General features: G+C 32.1%; 1 protein-coding gene and 2 pseudogenes across 1 annotated transcript; 1 reads left to right on the forward strand and 2 right to left on the reverse strand.

Moving 5' to 3' along the window:
* Nucleotides 1–3,372: 3,372 nt before the first annotated feature.
* LOC114077633 lies at nt 3,373–6,495 on the reverse strand. The gene is made up of 3 exons (XM_027917935.1): nt 6,481–6,495; nt 4,481–5,193; nt 3,373–3,416 (listed from the first exon to the last, which is right to left on the reverse strand). The coding sequence occupies exons 1-3, from the start codon at nt 6,493–6,495 to the stop codon at nt 3,404–3,406; spliced, it is 741 nt and encodes a 246-aa protein (XP_027773736.1). The 3' UTR covers nt 3,373–3,403.
* Nucleotides 6,496–10,045: 3,550 nt separating this feature from the next.
* Nucleotides 10,046–11,775, forward strand: LOC107023728 (annotated as a pseudogene).
* A 149-nt stretch (nt 11,776–11,924) lies between these two features.
* Nucleotides 11,925–12,724, reverse strand: LOC114077634 (annotated as a pseudogene).
* Nucleotides 12,725–13,448: the final 724 nt, after the last annotated feature.

Here is a 13,448-nt window from a genome sequence, read left to right on the forward strand (position 1 = left end):
TTTTCTAAGCCAACTAGCCTGCTACAAAAATCTTTGAGATGTGCTACTGGATCCCCACGTCCGTCGAACATGTTGAATTTTGGAATTTTAAATCCCGACGGCAATTCAACTCCTGGGTGTAGGCATAAATTTTTATACCTTAGGTCATGAGTAGGTATTGAGTTTAGTCCTCCATTCACTTTTTTCTCCAAGTCATGCATTTTTCGCTGCAGAGCATCTAGCTTAGACTTCTCTATTTTGTCACCTATTCTCTCATATTGTAAAGTATCAAAGTTGAGGCGTGTGGGAGACCTTTGTTGAGAGAGGGTCTGAGTAGGACGAGGAGAGATGGTCCAAAAGGTACTTTGTGTTGGACGAGAAGAGGTGTGATTTTTTCGAAGGTTGAACATGTTTGTCATATTGCAGATTCTTAGTCGAGCCCAAAATCCAAATACTAGACAAACTTTAGTCAAAGAAGTAAATAAACACAAAAGCGAGTGATTATATAGTGAGCCAAAATTATAATTTCAAATAAATGACACAATACCCTCAAAGTGGGACAATTATAACAGTTAATAGAATAAGGTCACATAATTGATTCAAGTTATACTTTTCCAAATTGAAGTTTAGAGTCAAAGAAAGTGTTTAACTCCATTTTGACATAATGACTTGATTTAAATATGATTATCAAATTGACACATAAGTATGCAATTTGTCTAAAGGGTGTTGGGGCCCTTTAGACAATAGGGTGGCTACTAATTATGTGGATTGACGCCAATGGTCAAACCACCTATGGTTTATGCAGCATGTATGACCTAACAAGGACTTCTAAGAGTTGGCTTGACACGGACTTGAAAAGAATTCAATGCGAGAGGCTCGTGGTTTCGCGGTAGTAAAACTATCCGTTACGTCCACGCATATGCCGACTCGCTATAATGGGTATTTGAATAAAATTGGAGTAGTTGTGAGAGGTGCAAAGGCACAACATCACGAGAACAAAATAAAAAAAAGGAAGAGGGTCCCAATTGGGGGAGGTATGAGCGAAATGCCAGTTATCAAAGCAATAAACACTTAGCATTTAAGTTGGAAAGCGGAAACATATAGACAGTTTATAAACAATAAATAGATAAATAAGCATGAATAAATATAGGAATTCAAACATATAAAGATATTAAAAGATCACGCAAATAAGGAAAGAGGGTATGGGATAAACATGTAATTAAGCAAATAAGGGAAAAGGGAAGAGGTGAAACATGGTAATAAACAATTAAGGAAAAGGGAAAGGGATGGAACATGGAGTGAAGACAGTAAATAAGGCAACAAAATAAACTAAACATGGTAAGCACCTAACAAAAAATTAAATGACAAAAATAAAGTAAATCCCACATAAATAAACAATTAACACGTAATGGTAAGAACCTAATATCCCCAGCGGAGTCGCCATTATGTCGCGCCCCATTTTTCGCAAAAATGGGCTTTGTGCACGACCTAACAACTCTTTTGGGATTTTGAGTTTGGAGTCGCCACCTAACGAATTAAGGCGCGTTAGGGCACCTATCTAACCTAACTAAGTCTAGCTAAGGTCAACGAGCCAGAGATTAGGGTGAGCGTTCAAATTACCTCGAGGGGAAGGTGTTAGGCATCCCTCGAGGTCCACAAATGTGGGTCCCGGCCGTATCTCATGCAATCTATGTGGGGGTTACAAGTAGCAATCAAGGTCACTTCATTTATTAGTTTATTTAAGCTTGCTAAGTGATAACAAATATAAAATAATTAAGACTATTTTATTATTTTTATTTAGTTTAGATATGCAAGGCTAGGTGATAGCAATAAATAAACAATTAAATTTTTTTATTTATTTTTTTTATTTTAACATACGAGACTATGTTATAAACAAATCGAACAAATAGCTTATGTTATTATTTCAATTAATATTAAGCATGCTAGAAGGTGATAGAAATAATAAACACAACAAATACTAATCAATTAGATAAAGATAAGCGAGGAGACAAAAATAGACAAATAGATAAGCCAATAAAATTTTTATTTTTTTTTATTTTAAGCTACCTCAAATAAACCATTAAGATTACTTCAATTATTTATTATTTGAGCATATGATCTATGTGATAAACAAATATTGCAAATATTAAGCAATTGATATGTGTGAAAGTAAAGTTTTGAAAAATTGAGCAAATTTTGAATAGAAATTTTATTTTTTTTAAAAAATGTTTGTTTCTTTATAGGGTTGATGCCACAATATTGTTAATCGCGCTCCTCCACCATAGAAACAATTTTGATTTGAGGTCGGTCTTAGAAAAATAACAATAGTTTATATTTTTGAAAATGATTTAAAAGATTCATTTTGCATATAGGCACATGAATATTTACATATAAATACACATAATTCCTTTAAAAATGGGTAGGTGGTACTTCCGAGGACGCGTCGGTTTAAAAAATTGGAATTAGACCTCATAATTCCTTTGACTTTCCCACTAACGATAGGTTAGGAGATAGTGCTTATAATTTTATTTTTAAAAGAAAACAATGTCATAATCAATTTAAAGTTTTAAAGGAGGATTGAATAATGACTTTTAAAAATCATGTTGCAAAACTTTGTAAGAAGAAAAAAAAAGTAGAACATTAATGTAGTAAATTTATTAAATTCAAAGATTTTACTATGAAATATATTCAAAAACCAAGTAATTTGTTAAATGCATGAAATGATTTTATTTTATTATTTTAAGAAAACAACATATTGCATCATAAGTGCAAAATCTTCAAGAGGACAAATAAGAATACTAATTGATAATATTAGTTAATTTAGGAGGGGGGGGGGAATATGCACAATAAATTTTATTGGAGTGGGTATGCTAAAGTTTTATTTACAAACCTATAAACATGATTTCTAGGTGTTCAAAAACGGAGTAACACATATATGATGATTTTGTAAATCTAAATGATATGAACATTTTAATCCTTCGGCATGGTTTCTACGCGATAAGACAATGCTGAAAAGTTATAACATATTTTTTAACATCTAACAGCCTACTAAATTATTAGGATTTGATTTTAACATTCAAAAATTAATGAAATCTAGTTATTTTTAAACTTATTAACAAACAAAGCATCAAGCATGTTTAAAATTGGTTAGATTACAACACCTACAAACAATAATTCTAGGTGGTTAAAGATTTAAAAATAGAATAAACCTATAGGCATGATTTCTAACTTTAAAAAAATTAAAATGAACAAGTAGCATGTAAATCCACTTCCCTTAGACGATCCCCCAAATAAATTTATATATGAGAGCTTTAGAGTTATACAAATATTACAAAATTCAAATAAATAAATAAGAAAAATATAGATTCAAATATATGAATTAAACAAATAAATCTTTCTTCATGGCTAATCTTCAACTTGAACTTCAAGTTTGAAACCTGTCAAAGCAATCAAATAACTACACAAGTAATCACAATTTATTTAGTCAAGATGAGACACATATGTAATTATTTAATGACGAATTATATATATAGAAAAGAACAGAAAATAACTTACACAAATGTGTGAATGCAAGGATAATGTAAATGCTAAGAATACTAACCAGTTAAGCAAAAGAGATGGTAGCAATGAAAACAAATTGATCCAACTTTTACTCGAACAAAATCAAAGTAGCAAAGTAGCGAAGAAGAACACTTGAATGTTTACCGGAATCTTAATGTATTTTAAGAGTAGCAAGAGAGCAATGAGAGAATGAGGAGTGATGAGACAACTTGTGATTGAGAGTGAATGTGTTGGATAATGTGAATTCTTCTCAAAGATGTGAATGTTTGTTAAAAGAATGCAAAGGGGGTCTCTTATATAGCAAAGAGGGGCACACAATTTAGGGAGAAAATAATTAATAAGAGCATATCTTGGCAATTTTTCTTAAACAAATAATAGAAGCAATCATTGGAGATCTTTTACCAAAAATAGGTGACTAAAAATCTGCACATATTTAAATAAGGACAAAGCATTATCTCTAGAAGGAAAAGTAAATATTTACCACAATCACAATGATTCAATTGAATCCGAACCTAACTAAAATATTAGCAATAAGGAAGATAGAATATTTAGGCAAAATTGCATAATATTTTTCTTATTCGAAAGATAAGCCAAATCAGCACATATTTATCATCAACTATTAATAGAAAAGGGCAATTAGAAGAAACTATTAAGAGTAATTAGATGAGTGAGCAAATTTGCAAGAAAATCATCAATTGGAGAATTAATCAAAAAGTAAACTCTTATTATCAATAGATAGTAACAAGTTGATCTGCAGAAGCAAAATATAAGGCATCGATTAAATTGAAGATTATCAATTTCATCAGTGAACAACATCAACAGTATCTCAATGTAACTTTACAATTAAGGGATGATTTTTTACGATAGTATACAAAAAAAAACAATCATATTTAATAATGAAACTAAGAACTTGAATGATAAATCACACAAGAACACTAACCTGGACAAATCTGTTAAGATCCATTTTTTAATAACTCGAAATCCTTGACAAATAGATGCTCCACCGGAGCTTGCTGCTGGTTCCGGTGGTCCTCGTCTGGCTGCTGGTTGTTCTCCTCGCTTGGTGCTGCTGCTTGTGTTTGCTGGCCGGAGCCGCTGGAGTTGCTGATCATCGGAGCTGCTCTCTGTTGTTGCTGGTGTTTGCTGGTTCTCGAGTTGCTGCCTGCAAAAGAAGTAGGTGAAAAGAAAGGGAGCGAGAGGGAGCGGGTGGCGACAGAGGAGGAAACGGAGGGAGAAAGAAGGGAAGAAGAGGGAAAGGGAGAGAAAGGAGGAGAGGAAGGCGGGAGAAGAGGAGATAAAGAGGAAGAAGGGAGGGGGGGAGGAACCGGAGGAAAGGGGCGTCGCCGGTCGGAGCAGTCTCCGTCGCTGCTGCTTCTCGCTGCTGGTGTTGTCGGAGCTGCTGCCTGCGTCCCTGCCAGAAAAGAAAAAATAACGAGGGAGACGGGAGGAGGGAGGAAGGGAGGTCACCGGTGAGGGGAGAGAGAAGGGAGGAGAAGAGGCGATGAAGGAGAGAAGAGGAGGAGGACGGGAAGGGGAGAAAGACGAAGGGAGAGGGAGAAGAAGTGAGGGTCGCCGAAAAAATGTAGGGAGAAAAGGGGGCGGCTGGAGAGGGAGGTGAGGAAGGGGGAGAGGAGGAGAGAGGGAAAAAAAAATCTTTTTAGGTTTAGATCTTTTGGTGTTAAAGAGAGATAGGAAAAGTTGATCTCAACCGTTGATCTAATTTGAAATGAAGAGCTAGGATTAGATCTAGGAATTATTTTTTAAGATGGATGGATGAGATTAAAAGATGAAAAATTAAAATCAAATTGGTTGGAGGATTGGAATGGCTAAAATTGCAATTAAATTGTCTAGAATTGAAATGAAAGAGTGGCTATGATTGTAATAAAATTTTAATTGGAGTGGCTAGAATTGGAAGAAATTATAATATAATAGGCTAGAATTTGAATAATTTTAAGGAAAGTGTAGGAATTACTATTTAATTAAAATACTATATTAAAGTATTTTTGTAATTGAAAATCATTTAAATTTTTAAAACATTTGAAATTCATTAATAATTGTAAAATATTTTAGTAATATTTACGATAATTTTATAAAGTAAAACATACTAATATATATGATTTTCAAGCAAAGTCGACTAAAAATTCTAAAATTTAAAATACGTATTTAATCAAAAAGTATTCCTAGAAATGGTTAAAGGTCGGTCAAAATTGGGTGTCAACTTATATCTTAGAAGTTGCAAGAGCTTTAAGGTTTCAAAGCTCTCTTTCTATTTTTTTCTGGGGAGAGTGTGTTAGGACTGTTGTGTACTTGATAAACAAATTGCCGACTGAAGTACTAGGAGGGAAATCTCCTTATGAGATGTTACATCAGAAAGTACCTAGTATAGATCACTTGAAAGTTTTTGATTGTCTATGTTATGCATCCAAGTTACCAAAAGGAGATATGTTTGCTTCTAGAGCTAGAAGGTCAGTGTTTCTAGGATATTCTGAAGTTCAAAAAAGGTTACAAATTGTATGATTTAGTTGAGAAGGCTTTCTTTGTAAGCAGAGATGTAGTCTTCAGAGAACATATCTCTCCTTATCAAACAGGAAATTTGTCTCCTGAGTTAGACATGTTTGAGTTAAATAGTACAGAATTGAGTACTGTATATTCCACTGGTGGTATGGTTCTAGTTGTGTTAGATACAACAGTGGATGAATCATGTGAATGTGGTATTGAACCACTTAAAATTGATACAATGGTTGATGCAGTGACTAAAATCTCAGAAGACAATATTTCTCTAAATGAAGAAATCAGGTTCCATTACCAGATACACAAACAACCAAAATTCCGCAAACAAAAACAAGACCTCCCAGAATTTCTGAACCACCTACTTGGCTTGATGACTACATTACTAATCCAAAGTCTTCTGCAAATTGTGCATATCCTATTTCCAATTACCTTCAATATTGTCATTTGTCAGCCTCTTACCAAGCCTATTTGGGTACCTTTTCTCAACCAGTGGAACCAAAATCATTTAGAGAAGCATCTTTAGATGACAGATGGGTAAAAACTATGACTGACGAGATTGCTGCTTTAGAAAGTAATCATACCTGGGATATAGTGGATTTGCCACCAGGTAAACAAGCAATTGGCTCTAAGTGGGTATTGAAAATAAAAAATAATGCTGATGGATCTATAGACAAGTACAAGGCAAGGTTGGTACCTAAGGGGTATAGTAAAAAAGAGAGGTTAGATTACCATGAGACCTTCTCACCAGTTGCTAAGATGGTAACAGTGAGAACTCTCATTACAATTGCAGCTTCAAAAGATTGACCTCTCATTCAGATGGATGTTAGTAATGAATTCTTATAGGGTAATTTATATGAAGAAGTTTATATGGCTTTGCCACAAGGTTTTCACAGACAGGGGGAGACTAGAGTATGTAAATTGACTAAGTCTTTATATGGTTTAAAGCAGGCATCTAGACAATGAAATATAAAATTTTCTAATGCTCTATTAGAAGCAGGATATGTTCAGAATTCACATGATCATTCGTTGTTCAAAAAACAGTCAGGTGATGATATAGTGATGATCCTTGTGTATGTTGATGATTTGTTAATTATAGGGAACAATCAGAGTTTGATTGAGAATGCTCAAAAGACTTTACACAACAAATTCAAAGTAAAAGACTTGGGACAAATTAGATACTTCCTGGCAATTGAGATATTGAGATCATATAAGGGCATTTTACTCAATCAGAGAAAGTTTACTTTGGAGTTGTTGTCCGCTGTGGGGTTAAGTGGTGCTAAGCTAGTTTCTACACCTATGGAATTGAATACTAAGCTCACTACAATAGAGTATGATTCATTGGTTGGAAATAAAGATGATCTTGTTATGATTGATGTACATAGTTATCAATAGTTAATAGAAAATCTACTTTATCTAACAATAACTAGACCAAACATTTGTTTTGCAGTACAGGTCCTAAGTTAATTTATGCAACATCCCAAGAAGTCACATAGGGATGCAGCACTAAGAGTCCTTAGATACCTAAAGGGATCACCAGGATAAGGAGTATTATTAAAGAAAGGTTCAATTACAAACTTGACAGCATTTTGCGATTCAGATTGGGCAGCATGTCCCAATACTAGGAGATCAGTAACAGGATATGTCATCATGCTTTGAGAGTCCATGGTCTCATGGAAATCAAAGAAACAACATACAATGAGTAGGGTTTCAGCTGAGGCTGAGTACAGAAGTATGGCAGCGGCAGTTTCAGAAATTATTTAATTATTTGGTTTGCTGAAGGATTTGAAAATTGATGTCAAAACTCCAGTCAAGCTATGTTGTGACAGTAAAACAGCTATGCAAATTGCTTCTAACCCAATCTTCCATGAAAGAACTAAGCATATTGATATAGACTGCCATTTTGTGAGAGAGAAGCTCAAAGATGGCTTGATCAAACCAAACGTGTTGGAACTAAAGCTCAGTTGGCAGACTTACTTACAAATGGACTTGGAATAGTCAAAGCGTCAGTTCTTTCTATCCAAGCTAGGAATTCTTGATATTTTTCATCCTAGCTTGAGGGGGAGTATTAAGACTAAAGAATTCATTCAATAAGTAAATTAGTTGATTGATAGATTAGTTAGTTGGTTAAAAGTTTGTTACAACTAACTAATCCATAGAAAGCTAGCTACGCTTATTGTATAAATAGGAATTGTGTTGTCATTGTTAATATAATAAAAATTGGCTCTCTATCCTTTTCTTCGTTCAGATTGTTATCTACTCTGTTATTCATCATCTTGAAGTGTAGAAAATTAACAAGACCCAACCAGATACTCTACTTTCAAACTGAATTTCTATTTCAAAAAATCATCTTAATAATTTATTATCTTGGGTCTCCACCTCAATTAACTTATTAAAAACACTTTTTTTTTAAAAAAATATTGCTTCATAATGAAACCCCATTATTTGCTAATAACATATTCTTATTAATTTTTATTTCACAAATTCTACGGAGGATCGGTGTCCAAATATCATTGAAGTTCAATGCTTCAAAGTTTGACAATCGATTTTTCGCAAAGAAGTTATGCTTCAAGTGAATAATGTTGCAAAAGATTGGTATTCAAAAGCCTATATTGAAATTCTGAGTGATTTGGAGTAGTTTCTTTTAGGTGTTTTTGAAAAAATATGGTGCTTAGGTTCTAGAAAAAAGGCGAAATCAATATTTTGTATAATAGTATATAAAATTGGAGTCCGGAGCCTAATGGATATAAAATGTTAACAAAAATTTCAAAATGGTGTATAAATTTTTAAATTTAACCAAAACGGCAAAATCGCTGGTAGTGCAGCGATTTTACTCGCCGAGAAAAGCAAAATCGCTGCAACACCAGCGATTTGCTAAATTTAATGATTTTTTAAAAAATGAAATCGCTGCCGTGGCAGCGATTTACAATATAAATTTTTTTGAAATGATTTTTTAATAAATCACTGCCTAGGCAGCAATTGATCTTAATTTTTTAAAATTATTTATTAGAATTTTTTTTTAAAAAAAAACTAAAAAGCAAATCGCTGCCTAGCTTTTATAAAAAAAATAAATAAAAAAAGCAAAATCGCTGCAACAGAAAGCGATTTGTGTACCGATTTTTTTAAAATTATTTTTCAAACTTAAGTCAATTTTTTAAAATAAATCGCTGCAATAGCTTTTTTTTAAAAAAAATTAAAAAATTAATTAAACGCTGCCTTTGGAGCGATTTTCCTTTTTTTTTTAATTTTAATTAAGCACCGATTTATAATTTTTTTAAAAAATTTAAATCGCTGCATAGGCAGCGATTTTCATTTTTTTTTAAAATTTCAATTAAATCGCTGCCAGTGCAGCGAATTTCATAATTTTTTTATTTTTTAAATTCTTTTTAAAAATTGCTAAAAAAAATAATCCTTCGTTTTTTTGTGTGGTAAAATTTGTGCAATTTTTTTTTCCGATTTTCTCCAAATTATTTTTATTTTTGAAGTTAATCACATGTCAATTTTACAAAAAGTTTACATGTCAAATTATTTAAAAAAAGATTCAAACATTTACAAAAAATAATTTTTCACATTTTTTTTTTATAAGAAATTTTTTGTTTTTTTATTATTATTTTTTAAAATTGATCTAAAAAATAAAGCTTGCCTATTTTTGTGTAGTAAAATTTGTGCAAATTTATTTTTCAATTTTCTCCATTTTTTTTAATTTTTTGAGTTAATTACATGTCAGCTTTAAAAAAAAAAGTTGACATGTCAAATTCTTACAAAAAAAATTCAAATTTTTACAAAAAAATTCACATGCATTTATAAAATATAGTGTCAATTCACATACAAATAGTGCGTTTTTGTTTTGTTATAAATTCATTGAATAGTGCATTTCTTATTTTGATATAAATTGATTTGACTTGTATCACATGCAAACAGTGTAAAACTCACATGTTACACTTTTATGTTGTTATAAATTGATGATTGTGCATTCAAATTTTATTGCAGTATTTCAATTTTCCAAAGTTCTTAAAATCTTTTCTAGTTTTCTTATTTTCTAAAGTTTTTAATAGTCTTTCCTCTATAAGGTGAGTTTGAATTTATTTTATTTTTAATTTATTTAATTATTTTATACTTTTATATGATATTATGTATATATTCTATCTTTTGATACTTATATTAATGTTAATATTTATTTTTATTTTTTGTGTATAGATATGCATCCGTCAAATGTGTACGTACATCCTGGTCCAGTAGAGCATAATATATTAAAGATTCAAGTTCATCATCGTTCCGAAGGAATTTAGAATGGTAGTTTAAAAGAAGAGAAGTCTTGCTTATATATGCGTCGCAGTGATATTGAATTTTGACAATATATAAAATATCATCCATTACATTCTCACATTCGTCAGTATTTTCAAAATTGTAGATTTAAAGGAATTCTTGATGTAGGATGTGTGTCGTATGACTCCAGATTAATTTCTGCTTTAATTGAAAGGTGGCGTCCAGAAACACATACTTTTCACATGCGAACTGGCGAGGCTACCATAACTTTAAAAGATGTTGAAATTTTATTCGGAATGGTAATAGATGGTACTCCTATAATTTTAAATGGAGCTGATGCTTTAGGGATTACTGGTAGACAAGAAATGATTTTTGAATTAACAGGATGGTTACCCGATACTAGTTGTTTTTCTTGTGTTAGTAGATTGTTAACGTATAAATTGATTGAGTATATTGAAGATTTGGATGCTATTACTGGTCACTCCACTGAGCATGAAATGCAACAAAGATTTAGATTATATTTGTTATCGTTATGTGGTGGATCAATATTTCCGGATAAATCAATAATAAGATTAATTTGGACATTTTGATTGATATGAGAAATTCAGATTTAATGTCAACACAAGCATGGGGAGCAGCCACATTATCATATTTGTATAATTGCTTATGCCGTGCATCAATGAAAAAATCAAATAAAGTCTGTGGATTTCTCTCTTTAGTGCAGGTATACATATTTTTTTGATTAATATTTTTTATATATTAGTAATATACACTTTTAAATTTAAGTATGTTCTAAGTAATGGTGAATTTTATTTATTGTAGATTTGGACATGGGAAAGAATTATTCCCCTGCAACCATTGCCAAAGCCTCTAAGGACCAATCAACTTGAGGCTTCAACTGCGCTTGCACGTAAATGGACGCGATGTAGAAATCATCAAAATGAGGCACGAACTGTAATCGGTGTGATTAAGGATGTACTAGATAATCTAACTGATGAACAGGTATTTAATATTATTAGTATTTTAAACTATTCATATTTTTATTCTATTTTAAATGAGGCACTTATGTTTCACTAACCAAGAAAATTATGTGAGTAAAATGACATATACATAGATTCTTGGTAGGTTCTTAAAAGTAGATATTATATGACATAATGTTATTAAAAAATTATTTTGTAAGATTGTTCATTTTCACGTACATATTTTTTTTATTTTTCTGCCAATGTTGTTTTTATAATTATCTTACTTAGTTGTTTTTTTATAGTTTATTTGACAATCTTATTCGGAAGATGTTATTAATGGATTGGCTGAGTGGTGTCGGTCGGAACAACATGTCTGGATGGCACAGGTGCCACTTATTTATGAAATTTATCGTGAGGGCCACATGGTTGATCGTGTTGTGAGACAGTTTGGTTATTCACAACATATTCCAGGACCGTATACCCAATTTTAAATATATTACTAACAATATTTAAAATGCAGCAAGAAAAATTAAATTCATGTCAACAAATAAATATAATAGATATATCATAATATTAATAACAAGAAAATAAAAATACATCAACCTTAAAACAAAACATAGACAAATATATTTAAAATCGAGTAGGACATCGTGCCTTTGTGTGACCTGTCTCCTTACAAACACTACATTTTCTAGTCATGCAAGCCGGAGCTATATCCATATCATTCTTAAGTCGGCTTCTTACTTGCGTACCACTTGTCCGCAAATATTCAGTATTTGCAATTAAATTAAAAGGAGCTGGTGGCCAATATATTTCATCACCCACTGAGTTAAATGTCTCAATATATCTTCATTTGTAATATTTTGTACTGTAGAATTACTTACATAAGATTTTAGCTCGATTTCGCGAAGTCCACAAAATTTGATGGCATGCGAGCAAGGCATATGATAATTTCTCCATTTTCCACAAGAACACTTCTTACGTTTTGCAGTAACCTTGTGGACATTTCCACCTTTACCATCATGAGCAAAAGTAAGAATTTAAAAAACTCCATCACCAGTGTTGTAAGTTATCATATCTGTGTGGCCTTAAGCTCTTTGATAATAATCAATAAATTTTTTATCTATCGCAAGAGGCCATGGCATATTACTTTGAAGTAATGCAATTGCAATATTGTTTCTTTCGACAAAACGATCAATGAGAGCTTTGAACGTCATTCGAACCATGGCTGTCACAGGAAGCCCCCGAGCTTTTTTCAATGAACCATTATATGATTCAGACACACTTGTCGTCATGGCACCCCATCTACGACCACCATCCTTATACATTGTCCATTTTTCCAAAGAAAATTCATTTAACCATTTATATGCTGCAGGAGACAATGTTTTGATTTGTTCTATCCGTTGCACAAACTTTTTCTTCTGATGCTCAGTAGCAGCCAACCACATTAGTTTTTCGAGTTCACTCTTTACAAAAAATTTTTAAAATTTGCTTTTAAGTGTCGAACACAAAATCTATGGTATGTGTTGGGTGGACTCAACCAATCATAAGATTGAACACATTGGAAGATTCCTTGATGAGGGTCAGAAATGAGATCAATTTCTTGTCGTTCACAAACAACATGTGTCCAAAATAACTTCAGAAACCATGACCAAGACTCAAAACTCTCACGTGCAACTAAAGCATATACAAGTGGAAAAATATTTCCATTCGCATCAATCCCGACCGCAATTAACAGTTTGATATCATACAAATCATAAAGATGTGTGCTGTCGATAAAAATGACCGGCCTACAACTTTTGAAACCATCAATGCTCTGTTTAAAAGCCCAATTTTTTTTTGAAAATTTGCTCACCTTGCATTGTTGTAGAATGATGCTCCCACTCGATAATAGTATCTGAATTGAATAATTGTAGTGCAACCATGTATCGAGGTAATGCCTTAGGTGAACTCTCAAAATCACCATAAACCATTCAAAATGATTTTCTTCGACCTTTTTTTTTAATAACTAGGAGTATAGTGATGCTTTCCTCTGATAATTTCATGGATCATCTTAATATTTATGTCTGGATTTTGCATTACACATGGTATTAAAGAAGTGGCAATCATGTTATCATTCAAATTGAAATGATCCTCCTTATAATTATCTGTAAGACAAGTATGCGGTTTAAC

The sequence above is a fragment of the Solanum pennellii genome, chromosome 6 (genome assembly GCF_001406875.1).
Source record: "Solanum pennellii chromosome 6, SPENNV200".
Taxonomy (NCBI): domain Eukaryota; kingdom Viridiplantae; phylum Streptophyta; class Magnoliopsida; order Solanales; family Solanaceae; genus Solanum; species Solanum pennellii.